The 20,688-nt window shown below is 45.9% G+C and overlaps 1 protein-coding gene across 1 annotated transcript in view; it reads right to left on the bottom strand.

The window, feature by feature from the left end:
* Positions 1-20,688, bottom strand: part of Ryr2 (ryanodine receptor 2 (cardiac)) — a 294,371-nt gene that overhangs the window by 198,827 nt on the left and 74,856 nt on the right. The window contains exons 14-17 of the mRNA XM_013009227.1: positions 16,312-16,433; positions 15,148-15,331; positions 12,595-12,730; positions 7,026-7,121 (exon numbers count right to left, since the gene is read on the bottom strand). Coding sequence (XP_012864681.1) covers positions 7,026-7,121; positions 12,595-12,730; positions 15,148-15,331; positions 16,312-16,433 — 538 coding nt within the window. The remainder of the gene's footprint in view (positions 1-7,025; positions 7,122-12,594; positions 12,731-15,147; positions 15,332-16,311; positions 16,434-20,688) is intronic.

A 20,688-nucleotide genomic window follows, 5' to 3' on the forward strand; every position in this document is an offset into this window, starting at 1 on the left:
AAAGTCATACAAAGGAAGCAAGCCACGGTTTGAGTTAGCACAGGACACTGACAGGCTAGTTCCAAAGTTCAAAGGTCCAGGTCAAAGCGGGTCTGGGGACGTTCTCTCTTGTTTCACTGAACTAGCAGTGGTGAAGGGATTAGAGGAAGAATCCCAGCGGTGTGTAAAACATGGCCTCGTGAATAGATCTGATGCAGACATCGCTACCCCAAGCTCGCACACTGCCTGTGCTATTCTACTACATACATGAAATTGCCTGTGCACAGACAGGCAGGAAGGACCCCAGGTGGGCACAGTGGTCAGTTGGGCACCGGGAAGAACCAGCAGAAACTTCTGCTTGGAGCCGATGAAATAGAGGCCTACTCTTCTCTTCCTTGGAAACAGGCTGTGCCCACCCAGGTGAAATCACAGGAGGTTAAGAATGAAGCAGGTCTGCCGGGTTGCCGTCTAAAGTACCACCAAGCAAGAAGATGCACTTGTTTGTTTAAAATGGGCATCAATTTGAAGTCAGGGAATGAGTTTGGTTTCCATACAAGATCAACTGCCATGTGAACTTGGTTGCCTTTCTGGTTGCCTTTCTGTTTTTGTTTTTGTTTTTGTTTTTTCGGTCCGGTTGTGGGGCCTGAACTCTGGGCCTGGCCTCAGCTCTTCAGCTCAAGGCTAGCACTCTACCACTTGAGCCACAGTGCCACTTCCGGCTTTTTTCTTTTTGCTTATGTGGTGCTGAGGAATCGAACCCAGGACCTCAGGCATGCAAGGCAAGCGGTCTACCACTGAGCCACCTTCCCAGCCCCTTGGTTGCCTTTCTGTAAACAGGGGCTCACCCTTCCCCCCACATCCAAGTTATTCTACATACAGTTTGTACATCTCACTCAAATACGGATAGAAAAAATATATAACATTAATATTTGATTACATAAAGACTTAAAATAGCAATCATAAGAAGTGTAGTGCCAAGCCAAATTGGAAACATAATTGCACATGCTTGGAATTTTTTATACTGGTTTTTAAGCTAAGGAAGAAAATAAACTCATTAAATCTTGAGTCACATAAAGTCGCGAAGAGAAAAAAGTGACAGGGGTTAAAATTAAAATAGAACACAGTCTGGTAAAATCAAGGAAGGGAGAGAAATATTAATAAAAAATGCAAGTTGGTGGGGAGTGGTGACTCACTCCTATAAATCCCAACCACTCCAGTGCATGAGATCCAGAGGATCATGATTCAAGGCCAGTACAGGCAATAAGGTTCAATATCCACCATCTCCAAAATAACCAGCCAAAAGCAAGAGCAAAGGTGTGGCTCAAGAAGTAGAGCACCAGCCAAGCCAAGCAAGCTCAGAATCCCGAGTTCAAACCCCAGTGCCACAAAAACAAAGGAATATGTATTGCATTCTTACTTCATATACAGAATAATAGAATATCATGGATATATATATGTATATATACATGCAAGATAAGAAAAAAGATACTTTAGTGGAAGATGAGTATGAGTCAAAAGCCCCCTGGGTAAATTGGAAACAGAACCCATTCCGCGAGGGATGCAATTATAATGCTCAGTGACAATTTAGTCAGGTTTCAGATGATTTGTGTTTAGTGTTGGAAGTCCTTGCTTTAAATGGAAGATAAAATAAACTAAAAGAGGCACTGGTGCTCACACCTGTAATCCTCGCTACTCAGGAGGCTGAGATCTGTGGGTTGTGGTTCAAAGACAGGCTGGGTAGGAAAGTCTATGAGAATCTTATCTCCAATGAACAACCAAAAAGCTGGAAGAAGCAGAGCTGTGGCTCAAGTAGGAGAGCACTAGCCTTGAGTGACAGAGTTAAGGGACAATGCCTAAGACTGAATTCAAGCCCCAGTCCCATCACAAGTCCCAGGAACATCACACGAAAAAATAAAAGACAGTTCATCATACAAGTGACAAGTGAAATTCCACGCTGCACTGATACTTGCTTGTATAAACGGTGACACCTCAACAGCTCACAGAACTCAGAGTACTCAGAATCAGAAGCATCAGTGCTGTGAGATTTCCGGCATCGCGATGAACCTCATGGTTTGGGGTTTTTATGATTCACTCACATGCTGCAAGTGTTTTAGACTTTGAAAAACATTTAAAAAAGAAAACAGATGGGGAAAAAATGCATGACTATTCACGAACGTGAAATCTTATTCCGTAACGAAGTCCATCACCGCGGCCAAAGGGGCTCTGATGCCCTGGCCTGTTCCAGCGCGAGGCATTCACACCCAGCCATCAGACTGTGACCTCTGCCAGCCCAGGCCCGCCTGCGTCTACTTCCCTTTATACCCAGCGCCCGCAGCCAAAGAGGAGAAACAGACTGAAGGAACGATCACAGGAAATGAATAAAAACCCTCTTCAACCCCATGAAGCCGAGACTTTTCTTCTCAACCTGAAAAGGGTGGGAATTTCTTTCATCTCCAGAACCATTTTCTAGAAAAGTCATTTGCTCTCCTGCTAATCCCAGGGCTTGGAGAGAAGCGCTGTCATAGGGATCAAGATCTCAGATAACTCGGGCGCTTCCAGTACCTGTTCTTTCTATTAAAGAAAAAACGTTCCATTTCATTTAGAGTTTTCTTGCAGGGATTTTCCCCCCATGTTTCCTTATTGCTGGTAAAATACAACAAAACATAGGGATCCCTCAAAATCCAGGCTATCACTTGTTCTCTTTTATTTTTTGCCCAGTTATAACATAATGCTTGGTGGAGAACAGAAACCAGTGTATGGGCTCCTCAATCAGTAGCTTCTAAGTAGTAATACTTTATTTCAGATATTTCAAAAGGACTTTTTAAACTGCTGTTTCCCAACCTTCAGTAGATAATCCATTAGCTCACAAGAAATAACTTCTGAGTGTATGTGTGTGTGTGCGTGTGTGCGTGTGTGCACATGTGTGCACATGTGTGCACGTGTGTGCGCGCGTGCGTGTGTGTGTGTGTGTGTGTGTGCTGGTACTGGGGCTTGAACTAAGGGCCTCATGCTCTCCCTTGGCTTTTTTTCACTCAAGGCTGGTGCTCGACTACATGAGCCACACCTCCACTTCTGGATTCTTGGTGGTTAATTGGAGATAAGAGTCTCACAGACCTCCTGCCCAGGCGGGCTTGGAACCTTGATCTTCAGATCCCAGCCTCCTGTGTAGCTAGGGTGACAGGCATCAGCCACTAGCTTTCACTAATTTACATGACCTGACAACCCAGGATCATTATGCAAAAACCATTCATCCTTGGAATATGTTGTAGAAGATTACAGTAGAGGCTCCCAGGGCCTGATAGCTACTGTACTCAGCAGCTGTCACAAATGATTTCCTTCACACAGTTTCCATTGTCATTTAGTTTCTCCTCCAGCGCAGGTGTACGATGACCTGGGAATAGCATGATAGCCTTTTTAGGAAAATCCAAAACTTTGATTCTAGAACTAACCTGCGCTTCTCCAAGGCTCTCCCTGGTGAACGGCTTCCTTCTCCCTGCCATAAGTGATATGTGAACACTCAGTCCCTGCAATCTGTTACACATGATGTCTCTCTCAGGCCTAGCAGATGTCAGAGAACAGCGCAACGAAGCTTCCTCTTTCTAACCATCAGCTCACACGTAGCTGGTGACCGAGGAGGAGGAGGGCAGCTCAGAACACAAGATTCTGAAACAGACCACTGCTGGCCAGACTATTACTAGGACAGATTATTAACTGTGCTTTCTTTGAAAAAAGAACAGCAAGTTGAAAACTGTTTGAGAGATAGTAGTGAGAACTCTGGGAGTTTTAAAAGATGTGATCATTTCCTGTGCTAGGAGTCACACTGCATGCAAACGTTAGCATCTGCACCTCCCCAAAGATTCCTCCCGCCTCACCCCAGGGGGGTCTCTGCACCAGGATGGCTAGTAAGAGAGGGGATCTCACCCAGGCCCAGGAAGCGGAGGGAAGAAGCACAGCAGGCTTCCCAGACGAAGAGGGCTAGTCAGGCAAAATGCTGGGGGGGCAGACAAAATGCAGCTCATCCAGTCTCCCTGCTCTCCGCCAGATCCCTTGTTTTGCCTTTGCAATTCACTCTGGCTTACAGGCACATTTATGCTCTTAGCCTGAGATGATAAAGAAATCATCTCCCTGCACCCACCCACAAGAAGTAGAGAGTAGTTGCTTTTCACACAGTGATCAGATACTGGAATACAGCTTTATACACTTGGGACACAGGTCATCTCTCAAAGACACAGAAACACATGCACATACACACACATGTACCCACACATGGGCATGCTGAATCATACCATCATAGGTAGCAGACGCAGGTGGGCCTCTGCGCAATTCCTCCTCCTTCCTGTTCAAGCCATGCAACTTCGCCTTCTACCAGATCCTGCACTTCTTTGCTACGAGATTTTCCCTGACCTCCGTGGCAATGGAGGGACTCAGTCAGCACCCCTAGTCTCAGCACCACCCAGCGCCTAGCACCCAGCTCCCGTGCTCCTTGGGCAAGCCGTATAGCTACGTGATCTCTGAGAGTGAGTTTCAAGTACTCTCATCACAAAACAAACGAATATTTGAGATGAAGGACATATTAACTCACGTGGACAAGCTATTCTAACTTGTGTAGGTATGTCAGGATATTTGATACCCCATAAATGTCTCTCCTCCCCAGTTCTTAATTTGTGATGCAATGCTTTAAAAGTCCCTTCGGTGTCTGTCTCATGGGAGTCCCTGCAGATCTCACCGTCACTTTCCCTGTAAATGATTGCTTAACATCGTCATGTTTCTCCTATTTCCTAACACTGCGGCCGCTGATCGTTTCTCACCAGTGGTGTTTACGGTGTGAATTTATGGAGCTTTTTAAGAGCACATGAAGATAGTCAAGGAAATGAAAGCTCAGAAGGCCATGACAACTCGGCTCAGAAGTTCTACTGTGCCCTTAAAAAAGAACAAGAAAACTGAATCCCAAACCACCTAACTACACATACTTTAACCCCATTAATAGTCACACCCTCAGTGAGCACCTTTAAAGAAGCCATGCACTACTGGCTCCCGGCTGTAACCCCAGAGCCATGGCAAGCTCCGATTGGGAAGATCACAGTTCAAGGCCAGCGTGGACAGAAAGGGGTCCAAGGTCTCTCCAGATCTCTTCTCAGTAGAAAGCTGGGTGCAGGACCGCATGCCTGCCACCCTAACTACAATGAGAAGCCTACAACAGGCAGCTCAGAACTCATGCACACACTGGGACAGGAAGCAAGACTCTGTCTCCAAAATAACTAGCATAAACCACGGCTGGCGTCATGGGTCAGTGGAAGGAGTGCCTGCTTGAGATGCTGAGTTCAAACCTCAGTATGAGACACACACACACACACACACACACACACACACACACACACACACACACACACGAGGAACCTGTAAAGAGACAGCATAGTGTGATGGTTTATTTAGATGGTTTAGATGCCGGCCCCAATGCTGGCTCTGTCCTGGTTCTGAGTCTCTCTTCCACCTGCAAACTGTGTACAACACTGGCATCCTCCCCTCAGGGCTGCTGTGAGAATTAAATGATTAATATTCGTACAGCGCACTGTAAGGTCTGCTCCTGGATGGCGAGCAGACTCCACCCTCCTTCCAGCAAAGTCTCTGCCCAGTACCTGCGTTACCTAGGCAACTGGCGCACCTGAAGGAGGTCACATCTGGACTGGATGTGGCCACACCTTTCCCCCTCCACTCCACCCCACCCCGGCCCCTACCCTAGATAAGGCCTAGCCCAGGGCCAGATGCCCTCTTTCTCAGGCCTTTTCCCAGCCACGTGGAGGGCCAACATGGCCTGGTGCTAGCCGGAATAAACCTACCCCTTACCTGAATACCATGTGCATGGTGTGGTTCTTACTCGACTACCTCTTTTTTAAAAAACCTAACATGCACCTGCCCCTCACGGCAGACTCGGGACCTCTGCCCTCGGCGCCTGCAGCAAGGCCCCTGCACGGCTGTCTGGCCATCGATGTTAGACTACCCAGACTGGCTTCAGTCCAGTCTCTCCACAACCCTGGGATCTCAGACTCCTAATTAGCTAAGATTACAGACATGAGCCACTAGCACTCGCACTGTGTATAGCTTGCTCATAGTGGCAGACGAAGAATCAAAATGAAAATTAGGGAAAGGAAGGAAGCTGAAAAAACATGGTATCAGTGATCAGCAGACTTGACCCCATGTGACCCTAATCCTCTGGGTCTCTTCCATCTCTCACTTAGCTATTCACAGGTTTTCACATGGAACTCCATGGAGGGCCTGGTGAGTGGGCTTCTCCCTCTTCACCCCACTTCCAACCCCCTGCTCAGTAAGACCAACAGCTGGGAACATCTGGAAAGCCTGTCAATCACTGAGAAGTCCTGCCCCTGACACATATCTAGAAAGCCTATCACTGAGAACTCCTGCCCCCCACATCTGAAAAGCCTGTCAATCACTGAGAAGTCCCACCCCCCATACACATCTGGAAAGCCTATCACTGAGAACTCCCGCCTCCTACATCTGAAAAGCCTGTCAATCACTGAGAAGTCCACCCCCACCAAAATAAAACTAGCATGACAGAAAGGCACACAACTGGCTTCTATTTTCCTATTATACCGACGGTTGGTTATCATTTAAGAAATCCCTTTTGAAATAACATATTGTACTGTATTATTTGTGAAACCAACCTCAATTATCCAAATAACCTTTGAACACCAAGAAAAAAACTGAGGACTGCAATTTCCTCTTTTTGTTTACAGAGTACATCAGGAGTCTGTGATTTGAGAATAGAAGGAAAATTCAGTATTTCACAATTAAATTAAGTTGAATTAATTAACATGTAAATGGACAAGGTACTGTTAGATTGCTGCTCAGAAATAACTCATGGCACGAGTAATGATTGAGTCAATAAGCAGACAATCTCCAAATAATTAAAAGGAAAGCACTACTATTGCACTGAAAATCAGAATTTGTTTTCATAACTTAAAGAGCAAGAGATAGAGGAAAACAGGAATAACATCTCACTCACCCAAGGGGAGAACCAGAGCACCTACCTGAGGAAGCTTCTAGTCTTTCCAGTCTGCTGATGAGCCAGTCCAGGGAACCAGAAAACTGAGCACAGTTCTTGCGATTTCCTCTAATGAGGGCAGCTGCAAAAGAAGATGTCACATTTTGGTGATTTTTTTTTCTCTAGTTCAAAAATCAAGGTAAGCTAATAGGAGCACTAAAATACTGGCTCAAGAACAAAATGTTTTCGTGAATCCAAATCCGATGCAAATGGAGAGAAGAAGTGCACATGTGTGCACAAAACCATGAAAGTGACCTGCTATGTACTAATGAGGGCTGAAAACCCCCACCGCTTGTGAGAAAAAAACCATCAGACAGTAACATGTCACCATGGGAGGTGACAATAAAGGGGGGTTGGAGGGGATGCAAAAGCCAGTGTCAAGGGAAGTTCTTTGCTTAGGTTCTAAGACACACAGATTTCAATTGGCCATGAGACTAAATTATTTCCTCTCTCTAGAGTCCATTTTTCATACCTCTATACTGAAGAACTTAAGAACACATTGGTTTTCTTGAAAATGCACCGAAAATTCATGAAGCTAGAACTAGTACTTATAGCTCTAACAGGAGAAATAGCTGAATGTTATGTAGAGGGAAGGATATAAGTGTTAATGGCTAAAAAGGAGATATACACAGACATACACACATATATATGTATATGTATGTGTCTATAAAATCTTTCTAGTGGGAAAATCACAATACATAGTAAACACTCAGATGACTTAAAGAAATCCATTCTAATAACTTTGAGCTCACATTTTCTACAATTTTTTGACCAATAAAAAAAAATCTTCTTTATAGGAAATTCTTCTTCAACCTACTTTATAGACCCCCATTTTAAAACTTTCACCTTTCAATTCAAAACTTCAGTTGGGCCAGACATCAGTGGCTCATCCCTGTCACCCTAGCTATTCAGGAGGCTGAGATCCGAGGCTCACAGTTCAAAGCCAGCCCAGGCAGGGAGATGTAGGAGACTCTTATCTCTAATTAAACAGCAGAAAACCAGAAGTGGAGCTGTGGCTCAAAGTGGTAGAGTGTTACCTTTGAGTGAAAAAGCTTAAGGACAGTGCCCAGGCCCTGAGTTCAAGCCCCATGACTGACAACAACTACAATTCAGCTGGTTCATTTCTTTTGAAGCATGTCTGGAAATTTCTTAATGTAACTTCCACTCCAATACCATAAAATCATTCAAAGGCAGTGTGAATGCGCTCAGTGTCGGTGAGATTTTTTTGAATAATGTGATATTTAAAGGGAGAGCGAGTTCTCCCAAGTGAGACATCACTGTTTACAATCTGGGAATGCCAGGAAGCAGACTGACGAACTCAGTCTCAGGCAACTCCTAGGAAAGCCTGTGGCTCCAGGGATTCCCGACCTCGGAGGTCCCCGTCCCTCCTTCTTTGCCTCTTGATTACCTTCCTGGCATCTTCGGGGGTTGAGGAAATCTGCTTCCCTGAGACTCTGGGAATCATCGGGATGTGCAAATTTTGTCACTGTGACAAAATCCCTGAGTAAATAACTTAGAAGAGGAAAGCTTGACTTTGGCTCATGTTTTCTGAGCTTTGCATCCGTGGTTGGCTGGCTCCATTGATTTGAAGCCTGTGAGGCAGAACCATCATGGTGGAAGGGCGTGGTGGAGAACTGCTCACCTCATGGTAGCTAGGAAGCTATGGTATGGGGGTGGGTACCATCCCAGGGATACTCACAGTAACCCCGCTCTTCTAGCTAGACCTTACCTAGTACTTTCCCCCGCCTCCTAGCAATGCCAGCAAATGCAGAAGGCATTCGTTATGTGAGAATCCTCGGGATCCACTCCCTTCCCAAATACCACACACCTCTGAATACTACTCAAGTCATCTGACACCGGTCAGGGCTGCCAGACCTAAAAAATAGTGGCCTCTCATGCTCGTTTCCTATTCTGAAGCTGCAGAAAATGAGTGATTCGTAGAGGTTTAGCCCAAGAGCCACTTCTCAGACATCTTTAGAAAATTACTCTGGTTTACAAGTGTCCCACAGATGAATAGCAGGAGCATCAGACATGATGTATGAAGAATGGGACAGCAATGCTTCTGAAATTAGGAGTCATGCTGACAACGTACGGAGGGCCTCGAGATGGCAGCTCATAAATCTACTGCTGTTATTCTCCACTTAACGCACGTATCAAGTGATACCACGTCAGGTGCCAAATAGTTACAGATTACCAGTTCTCCCTGCATTTCTCTCCATTCAATAATAGGCATTCCCAAGGAAAAAAGAAAAGAAAAGAGGGCATATTTTACATGCAACCTCGGGAGAGAGTAGCTCTACCTGTGTGGAAGAACAAGAGAGGAGGCTTTGGAGCTGATGTTTGAACCAAGTTTTTGGTAGTGGAGGAAATGCCAGTTGGCATCACAAGGAAAGCTAAGGTAAATATACATTTTAGAACTCCAGTTACACCTGCAGATCTAGGACCTGACCTCCAAACCGAAGTATAAACACAGGTGTATGTGGCTATGTGATGACACCAAATTCAATGCAAACTGCCTGCAGCAAACAGATAGTTCTGACTTCTTTTATGCATCAGCAAAAAGGGGCTTCATTCTCTTTTTTTATGCTTAAAAACCAATGATCATTATAAGAGCAATACAAAAACAAGGAGAAATCAAAGAATCTTGTTTTAAAAGATAAAGTTTCTCCTAATTCTATCTGTCTGAAACATCTGTCCCATTTAAACTGCCTTGTCTTCAGAGGAGAGCACCTTCATGTGTGCATACAATTATCAAATAATTCTATTTTGTTCCACTTAACTGAAGTTTAATGTGAGGCTTTTTCCTCTCATCACCATTTCTCTAAGCATCAGTCCATGTTAAGTACATTTTTATAAGCACGTTATAAAAGGAATGAATCCCAACAGATTAAGAATAAACACTTAAAAGGGCACATAATAAATGAAAAGGTTCAAATCCTTTTCCCAAGAAATAGTCATATAGCATTTTTTGTTCACTCTTTCAGAAATGGCCAATATATATACAAGAACATAGCTAACCCTGCACATTTTTAATTTTATGTGATCAGAATCTACCTCTCTCCTCCCCCCCCCCACACACATTTAATACCACAGTGAAATACTAAGGAGCTACAGTGTGGTTGGCTTGTTTCTAATGACTTCCCCAGTACATAAAGCATTAATGCATTATCTTAATTTTCAGTGCCCACTCCATGTTTGATACTATTTGAGTCTCCTGTAGCTGATACAACCAATCTCCTGTTGACAGGGAGATTGATTGAGGGTCTTTGTAAACAATTTTACAGTGGAGATTCTTTCCATCTTGGCACCAGTGGTTTTAAAGAACACCTTTCTTAAAGTAGAAGTTCAGAAAATGCAAGGATATGCACATTTAAAGTTTTATATATGGCACAGAGCAGAAATTGATCTGGCTCTGTAAATTTCATTGATTTGACCTCCAGTCCGGAACACACAATCTGACATCTTCCTCAGTGATGATTATTACCAACGCTTTTATCCATGCATGACAGCATTTATACAAACCCTCCACACCCTGGTGAACGTGGGGGCTGGGGGCGGAGCTAAACGGGTACAGTGGAGAGGGAAAACCTGCTCAGAATGGAGTATACTCTGTCACTATGACACCCCCGTGTATTGTTAACATATGCTAACTCAAAAATAAAATTTTTTAAAAAGGAGAGAGACCTATGGAGGAGGAGAAATAGACCTGCTGGTTTTTAATAAAGGAAACTGACAGCCAAGTTCACCATGCCGCAGAAAGTCAATGGGAATCGCTGTGATTGTTTATTGAATAATTAAAGCCAATGTTCACCGAGTGCACCCTCCCCCCCCCCCCCGGGAGCACTAGGTAACACATACAAGTACCTGAATTTGAATTCAACTCAGCCAGCCTGCGGGGTCCGTGGTGAACACAGACAGCTGGTGTAGGGCAGAGCTGTTCTTCCTCTGCCACCCCCCCTGCCTCCCCCACTCTCCACATGAGCTCCAGCGGAGTCTAAGGCCCCCATCCTCAATTTCAGCATGGGCCCTGCCAGTCAAAGCCAGGGATGGCTGCAGGATGTGAGACACACAGCTGAGCCCTGGGGGAGAGCAAGGGATCCAGGAAGTCAACAAGGGACACATGGGAGCTGGTTCTGGAGAACCGGCAGCGGCAGGGGGAGGGGGGGTGGCAGAGGGAGCCATAATGTCCCACTCTGGTAGAAAGCTGGCTGAGTGAACCCTAAGACCCACTCTGATGTCTAAGGCCCTGTGACTCGGGGCTTTCTGTAATTCCAGCTGAACAGATCCCAACTTCTCATCCCTGTCTAGGTATGCTCTAATCACGGCAAACTGCACAACTAATTATGATGAGGTTCGTGCTCACAGCCAGGGCCCTGGCACCTTCCGCAAAACACTTCCCCCCCCCCAAGTAACTCTGTGGAGTTGCTCAGAAGCGTGCACCCTGCTAGGATACAACGCACACCTGTGCAGCTAGAGCATGCTCGTTGTATCCGATTATCTACAGCCGCGTTCTGCCTGCACCCAGACACGGAGTTCATCGAGGAATTCGGGCTGTGTCGTGTGAGGTGAATGGTCACACTACTGTTACACACCAGCATGTTGTGCATCTGTGAACTATTCACGCCTTCAGCCCCATTGCATCTTTGTCCTGATGATTGTTGGGGTAAGACGATGATTCCAGATTCCCGAAGAGTCGCAAATCCTCGGTGATGTTCAGAGAAACGCCAGCACACTAGACCCCAGCGCAGAGTCCCAGAGCCCCTCATCACGAATCACACGATTCACCTCAGAAAACCACAGGAACACGGACCGGCGCAGGAGGCCACGTGCGGGCCTGTGCTGGCTCTTGGTAGCTCAATGAAGTCCAACTTCCCTTGGAAGCATTTTGACTACCCTTCCACACCTTACAAATCTTTATCAACCGATTTTGTTGAACTGAAACCTCTTGGCACAACTACTTAAAAACACAATAAAATATTTATCCACTTTTTATGCTTTTTTAAAATTCTTATTCCACCAGAACTCGATGGCTAACACATACTTACCGAGGAGCCACTATATGCCAGAGCAAAAGTTAAAAGACAGAAACTAGAAGGCCGCTGTTGTTCTCTTTAAAAGTAGGCCCACGTATAACCAGGAAGGGGACCCGTGCTGTAATACAGGCCAAGGCTAAGTGCCAAGGGGAAAGTAGCTAGCTTACCAGTGAGCCAATAGGGTAAGAGCTTGACAAGGGACAAACTACCTCCACAGCATGCCAAAACCATGAGGCCTAACCGGGCACAGGAAATATAAAATGACCAAAAAAGAAGACGAAGACCTGTATTGGCACAGAGCCAACAGGATGTGACATATACCACCACAAGTGTAGCTTCGTATAGCTCCAGCAAACAACTACACCCTGGATCATCTTCCTTCCTTCCTTCACCCAAAGCTGCCTTTCCCACCTAGAGCCCAATCTGGGAGCTGAGTCTCCTGGGCTTTGGTCCCACAAAAAGCATTCAAAACCCTGATGAGGAAAAGCCTGCCTTGGGTGAGAGCTGAGCGGTGGCACTTACCCAGCAGTTCGTAGAGAGAGTTGAGAATGGACTTCCAGGACTGGGCTGCTTCTCTCCCAGCCACGTCAGCAAAGTGCGCAGCGCTGCTGTAGACGTGCAGCCGGTCGATGCACTCCAGCACCAGGCTGATCACCCCCTGTGTGGGAGAAAAACACCTAGGAAACCAGTTCTGCTCCCCCTGCCCCCTCCCCCCCCCAAAAAAAAGACAAGACAGGCCAGCTCACAGAATGTCTGCTTGTCATTGGCTAAACTGAAGATGGTTTATTTAAAGAGCAGGAAGAAAGGCATTTGCATGTGAAAGGAAATGTTCTTCAAATAATCCAAGGTGGACATCAAATCCTAAGAACCAAGCTCAAAGAAGAACAACACTGGCCTACTTGAATGGGGCACAGAGCGGGTTCTGTGGTTATATGAGAGTATAAAAGCAGGCCATTTTTCTTAGACCAGTATTATTACATTCACTACATTAAAGACACAATACATTAAGTAAGAGAAAGGGAATAAAAAGTCATTTATAAAGCAAGTAAAAAACTCATAAGAAAGTTCTCCAGGAAGCAGCCTATATTTGAAATGGTGTGTCTTATTACTTCTGCCAATCAAGGTTTGCAGAAGGACACAAAGCTAACAGAAGGAAAAGGCACCAACAGCTGACTTGGTTTATTTGAATATTCGTTGCATAACAGAGAATTTAAGAGGAACTTTGGAATGATTCTAGGTCCCATCTGAATGAGAAAAGAAAGAGGAAAAGGAAAAGGAGAAGGAGGAAAGGAGAAAAAAGAGGAGGAGAGGGAAAGGGAGAGAGAGGAGGAGGAAGAAAGGGAAAAGGAAAAGGAGGAGGAGGAGGAAAGAAGAGGAGAAGAGGGAAGAGGAGGAGGAGGAGGAGGAGAGGGAATGAACAATGAGGAGGATGACCATCTGAGGCTGGTCTGGGAACAAGTACAACTTTCTACCTGAAAAATAAAATAATGCAAAAGAGGATGGACATGGCTCAAATGGAAAAGCACATGTGTAAGGTCCTGTACGCAAACCCAGTACTGCCAAGAGAGAAACAGAGAGGAGAAAGAAAGGAGGGGGAGGAGGAGATGAAGAAGAAGGGAGAGAAGGAAGAGGAGGAAGAAAGGGAGGGAGGAAAGGAAAGAGGGAAGAAGGGAAAGGAAGAAAGAGGAAGATAGATCTAAAAGAACAAGGCAGAGGGGCACCAGCGTTTGCTGGCTGGCTGCAGGAACTGCGCATGGAGCTTGCTGCCCTGTGGACCCTGGGCTGCCCAGTGAGCACCCACTGACCCCTGGAATGGTCCAGGGTCCACACCAGCACTGGGATGTGAGCTACATCACTCATGCTGTATGTAAAGCACAGCACATGAGTTCTTCGCAGCAGTGGAACTTGAGACAGAATAAAACTGGACCTAGAGGGGACAGGGTGAGGGGGTGCTGTGTCCAGGACAGGAGACCCCGGGCCTCAGCCCCCCGGATGGGGGCCTCCAGGGGTAGCATCCTCCCCAGTGCAGAGCCTCTGGGGCCACAGGCGTCTCCAGGGAGCTCCCAGCACAGCTGAAGCTTTTCTAACGTCCGCAGCTACTCAGGGCTCTGGATTTAGGTGAGCCTTCCGAAGCCAGCTGCAGTGCCCGCCAGCGGACAGAGGGGGCACTGAGGCCTGGACAGATCCCCACAGAGATGAGGGGAAGAAGGACCTGCTCCTCTGAGCCACGATTCAGGGACGTGGGTTTTCTCTTACTAGCCTACAGTCACGGTGAAACGAGCGCTCATGGCCATGGGCACTGCCATACGTGAGTGATGTGTGCACTCTTGGCTCACACGCACCTCTCCTTCTCCCTTTCCAAGCAGTCCCTACACTAATCCTGCATGCATCAATCACATGCATCCATAAAATAATGATGTGCTTCATTAGATCTGCTACCCCTTTCTCCTCTCACCTTCCTTCCTCTTGCTGCCCCCTCCCCACCCCCCCACACAAAGCCATGCCAAAAGAAAAGTCATTCAGCCGGGTGCCGGTGGCTCACGCCTGTCATCCTAGCTACTCAGGAGGCTGAGATCTGAGGATCATGGTTCAAAGCCAGCCCGGGCAGGAAAGTCCATGAGACTCTTATCTCTAATAAACCACTAGAAAACCAGAAGTGGTGCTGTGGCTCAAGTGATAGGGCTCTTGCCTTGAGCTGAAGAGCACAGGGAAAATGCCCAGACCCAGAGTTCAAGCCCCACAACTGTCAAAAAAAAAGTCATTTGGTTTTCTCTCCAGTCATTCTCCTCTCCCACCCACCCCAGACCACACCTTAAAAAGATCTACATATGAGAGAGAATTGTGATGTGGGTCTTTTCCAGTCTAAGTTATTTCCCTTAACTTGCTTTCTAGTTCCACCCATTTTCCTGCAAGGTATTTCATTCACTTGTGGTGTATTCCTCTTTAAGGCTGCATAATACCCCATCAGCTGTATGTGTTGTACACATACACATAGTTACATGTACATGAGTACTTAGAGCTGTGGAATGGATGGGAAGAATGTGGAGGGGAAATGCCCAGGGCGGGCAGCCGCACCTCCTCCTGGAAGAGGTTCTGCCGGTTCTTTAGGGCTCGCAGTCGGTTCTGCTTGTCCTCGTGCTCCAGGTGCTCATCCGGGGGGTGGAAGTAGCCGATGAGGTCCTGCAGACTCAGGCTTACTGACTCGATGGGCAAGTCCACGCTGGGTGCCTTGGCTTTCTTGCTCAGAGCATCGAGGCCCCTGGAATGGACAGCCCACACTTCCATCAGCGGCCCACATCTCAGCTTCCTTGGTTTAGCTTGGGTTTGGAAATAAAACCACATACAAGTGCACCAGATACAGGCAGGTGGAAAGGGGAGGGGTGTTCTGTCCAGGAGGGCAGGCCAGGCCTCAGCTCCTCTGTGGGGCCCTCCCGGGGCCTGAGGTATCTCCAAGGAGCCCCCAAGAACTGCTGAAGCTGTTCTAAAGGTGTGCACCAACCACCATGCCAAGCTCTAATGCTGTAGATGTACAGAAAAACGTACACCTATCAAATCCGCAAATGTGAAGAGACAGACGGTATCCATCACGGATCAGAAAGTTAATTAGCATAATGTTCCCAGAAAATACTTTGGCCACAAGTTTAACTGAGCTTGAGGATTATGCAATTATTTCAATTATGATGATAATTACTTACTATCAGAGTCACTTATTTTTTAACATATTTTGAATCTCATCACGTATCTCCAATACCCTCATTACAGAAGGTCTAGCACAAACAGATCAACTACAAATGACATACACAGTTTATAAGACATTTCTAATATAAAAGTTCATTCTTTTGAAAGAAAAAGAAAAAAGGCATAAAACTGGGTACTGGTCACTCATGCCTGTAATCCTGGGAACTCAGGAGACTGAGACCTAGAGGATCCTGATTTGAAGCAAGCCTAGGCAGAAATGTCTGTCAGACTCCATCTCTACCCAATCAGCAAAATGCTGAACTGGAAGCATGGCTCAAGTGGTAGAGCACCAGCTATGAGTAAGCAAACCAATTAAACATGAGAGGCCCTGAGTATGAGCTCAGTTATTTAAATTTTAAAACATTCTCTAAGTAGCACTTTTGATTGTAGTCTGCTGACCCACCATTGTATATGTAGGATCATTGTATATGTTAGGAACCATTTACTTGTAAATCTAGGAAGAATGTTTAAAAATCGAACAACCATGGCAACAAAAATTACCTTATAAACCTATTGAAGAGGAAGACGGTGCTGCGGATGACCCGAGCCGTGCGAGATTCCTCGTGCTGAGATCTGGATAAATTTAAGCCATCATCCATGTGCCCTTCATGGTGCATAATAGCCTGGAAGAAAGGGGAATCAGCCACTGTCTAACTCCTTCCCAAACCACACTTATCACCAGACGTTCTCAAAGAGTTGAGATTTCATGCTCAATACAGTCAAAAGTTAGGGAGGCATCAGAAAGCTATTGTGCTCAGATTCAATGACAGGTGATTGTTCCAAAGGATGGAAAGACAAAGGCATTAAGTTGGGTAAAACCAACAGCAGAACCCTTTGATACCACCCTCACCCACAGTTTATGATAGCAACAAACAGCACAAAGAAATGGCACAAAGTTCATAATGTTACACTGTAACCTTCCAGTACACAGGAATAGAGTAGCCCAAGGGATCACTAAGTTGTACATACCATTTCTAAGAAATCTAAAATATTGTTTTTTGGTCGGATATAGGACTTGAACTCAGGGCCTGACCACTGTCCCTGAGCTCTTTTTGCTCAATGCTAGAGTTCTGTCACTTTGAATCATGGCTCCACTTCCAGTTTTCTAGTGGTTAATTGGAGATAAGAGTCTCATAGACTTTCCTGCCTGGACTGGCTTGGATCTGTGATCCTCAGATCTCAGCCTTCTGAGTAGCTAGGATTATAGCCATCAGTGCCCAGCACATCTAAATATTAAGTATATATACTTACTATCAGTTTTTCTGCTAGACTTTCCATTTCTGAACTTTCTATGCATTTGTAGCATTAGAGTAGGGAAGGGCTGAACATGTGCAAACTCAGCATCCAGACCATGAAAGAGATGATCTGTTTAGAGCTGTTAAAGTCTAGTCCTGACTTGCCTTCCCAGTGTCCACGACCCAGGCTTTCAACATAGGGACCAGCTATGTGCCACATGCAAGAAGCGCACAGTAAGCGCTTGGTACCTGGCTTCCTTCATGCGACATTGGGAGCAAGATAACATAGCACACCTAATCAAGTGCAAAGACTGAAATCATGTGCTATCTAGAAAGCAAGCAAGAAGGAACCCTAAACCTATAATCAGCAAGCCATGGATACACACGTGTGCTCAAAGATTATATCCTGCCTGCCTTTGTCAATGAAGAAGCGACCGCAAAGAAGGAACACATTACTCATTGAAAATGGGACGCCAAATAAAGTGGGAAGCAGAATTAAAAAGATAAAAAAGACAAACTCATGAGCTAGCAACAAAATCCTAGGAAGGATGGATGAACCCCAAGTTTGATTCTACAAAAAGACAACTAGATAAGCCTCTTCACAAACCAGGCTAAAAATAAAATAGGAAGCAGGAAGCACAGTGGAAAGGGATTAATTACTGACAGAATGCTGTGTACAACTCTGTAGCAAAAAAAAAACAAAACAAAACACATATAGCAAACAAGCCTGGGCAATCCAGAAGAAGAGGATGGATTCACAGACAGACAAGAATAATCAGTGTAGCTGGATGCCACAGCACATGCCTATAGTCCTGGCTTCTCAGAAGGCTAAGGCTGAGGTCACAGGGGCCTAGGAACCTGAGAACAATCTGAACAGTAATAGAGAGAAAGACAACCTTTCAAACAAGAAACTATTACTAATACTAATTACGATTACTAATATTAACTAGAAAAGTGTCTTCAGATCATTTTTTAAGATTCAATATCTAAAAAAACCACAGGACAAGATGATTCTACAGGTGAACTCTGATAAGCCTCCAGGAATAGCTATTCTTGATGGTAGCCTAGGTTAGACCAGGGTTTAGCAAGTGATGGGTTATCGTCTGCTTTCTTGAAGCCTATTAGCAAGGAACAGTTGTTTTTTGTTGTTGTTGTTTTGTTAGTCATGGGCCTTCAACTCTGGGCCTGGGCGCTATCCCTCAGCTCTTCAGCTCAAGGCTGGCACTCTACCACTTGAGCCACAGTGCCACTTCTGGTTTTCTGGTGGTTTATTGGAGATAGGAGTCTCACTGATTTTCCAGCCCAGGCTAGCTTTGAACCATGATCCTCAGATCTCAGCCTCCTGAGTATCTAGGATTCTATAATCCTAGATACTGAGCCACCAATGCCAGGCAAGGAACAGTTTTAATATCTTTAAATGCCTGAATAAAGGCCAAAAGAGCATGTTTTTTGTGACATATAAAAATTATATGAAATTCAAACTTAACTCCTCATAAAGTTGATTTCCTTTATGCAGAAACATAGCTGCATAAAATATTAATAAATGAAGTCTAATAGGACTTTGCAAAAATAACACACTCTATTCAAGTCAGCCCTTATCCATGCATGTAAGATTCTTTTGATCACTTTATGTCTGATAACATTTATTCTGGTGGCAGGTTAAAAGAGATTAAAAACATGGTTTTCTTTCTCCCTTCATTAATAAAATCTAGAAATCATTGGATCATTTTGAAAAAGCTAAAGAAAAGTAGGAGTCATAGGAGACTTATATAAAAGCCATTTCAATTGTCCCTAAGATGCAGGAGTTTACAACTTTTATCAGAAAGGAGTAAAATCTTGCCACGAGAGGAAAAAGGGCACCTGAAATGTATAGGGAAGCTGGGTGACATTTTCTAAGAAGGATATAGAAGAAAAGGAGAACTTCTTGTGGTGGCACTGTGTGGTTTCATTTAGGTGATATCCAGGTATTGGGCAGCATGAATGTTTGGTTACAAAAAGTAAAAGAAAAAACTCCATTGTAGAGAGGGAATGAGATGCTGTGGGAAGGAATGCAGAGCAACTTTCTGGAGAAATGGAAACATTCCCTGTGTTGGTAAATGCATGCATCACACCATGAAACCACTGGAATCAAACCCAGAACCGGCACCATCACCATTACCTCTACCATCACCACCTCCACCACCACCACCATCTCTACCACCAAAACCACCTCCATCACCTTCACTAATATCACTTCTAGCACCAAACCAACTCCACCAACACTACCTCTATCAATACTACCTCCACCAATACTACCTCCACCACCATCACCACCTCCACCACCAACACCACCACCTCCACCACCAACTATCTCCACCAACATCACCACCTCCACCACCATCACTACCTCCACCATCATCACCACCTCCACCACCATCACCACCACCTCCACCACCAACACTATCTCCACCAATACCACCTCCACCACCAACACCACCTCCACCACCAACTATCTCCACCAACACTACCTCCACCAACATCACCACCTCTACCACCAATACCACCTCTACCTCCAACACCATCACTGCCACCATCAACACCACCTTCAACACCAATACCACCATCACCACCTCCTCCACCATCACTACCAACAGCAACACCTCTCCACCAATACCACCTCCTCCACCAACACCACCTCCAATACCAACACCACCTCCAACACCATCACCAACACCAACACCATCACCAACAACAACACCATCACCACCTCCAACACCATCAACAACAAAAACACCATCACCACCTCCTCCACCAATACCACCTCCTCCACCAACACCACCTCCACTACCACCACCACCACCTCCACCTCCAATACCACCACCACCACCACCACCTCCTCCACCACCTCCACCACCATCATCACTTCCTCCACCAACACCACTACCATCACCAATACTACCTCCACCACCACCACCACCACCACTATCACCACCAACAACAACCACCTCTACCACCAACACCACCTCTACCTCTACCACCACCTCCTCCACCATCACCTCCTCCACCACCACCTCTACCACCACCACCATCACCTCAACCATCACCACTTCCTCCACCAACACCACCTCCTCTACCACCACCACTTCCCCTGCCACCACCTCCATCACTTCCTCCACCAACACCGCCTCCTCCACCCAACACCACTTCTACCACCATTACCAACACTCCCTCCTCTACCATCACCACCACCTCCACCATCAACACCTCCATATCAATACCTCCTCCATCAACACCACCACCTCCACCACCACCTCCACTACCACCACATCCATCACCATCATCACTTCCTCCACCAACACCACCTCCACCACCATCACCAACACTACCGGCTCACCATCACCATCTCCACCACCATCACTATGTCCACCACCATCACCACCTTCATCATCACCACATCCTCCAACAACACCACCTCCTCCACCACCACCACCTCCACCACCAACACAACCTCCTCCACCAACACCAGCTCCACCATTAACACCACGTCTACCACCACTACCAACGAACTCTACAGCTAAGAGTTTGCATTTCAATGTGTATACACTTCTAGTCACTGAGAACAAGTAGCCATGTCCCCTGGGACACAGCCAAGGAAGCGAGTGTG

This window comes from Dipodomys ordii, unplaced genomic scaffold, assembly GCF_000151885.1.
Source record: "Dipodomys ordii isolate 6190 unplaced genomic scaffold, Dord_2.0 Scaffold9, whole genome shotgun sequence".
In the NCBI taxonomy this organism is placed as follows: domain Eukaryota; kingdom Metazoa; phylum Chordata; class Mammalia; order Rodentia; family Heteromyidae; genus Dipodomys; species Dipodomys ordii.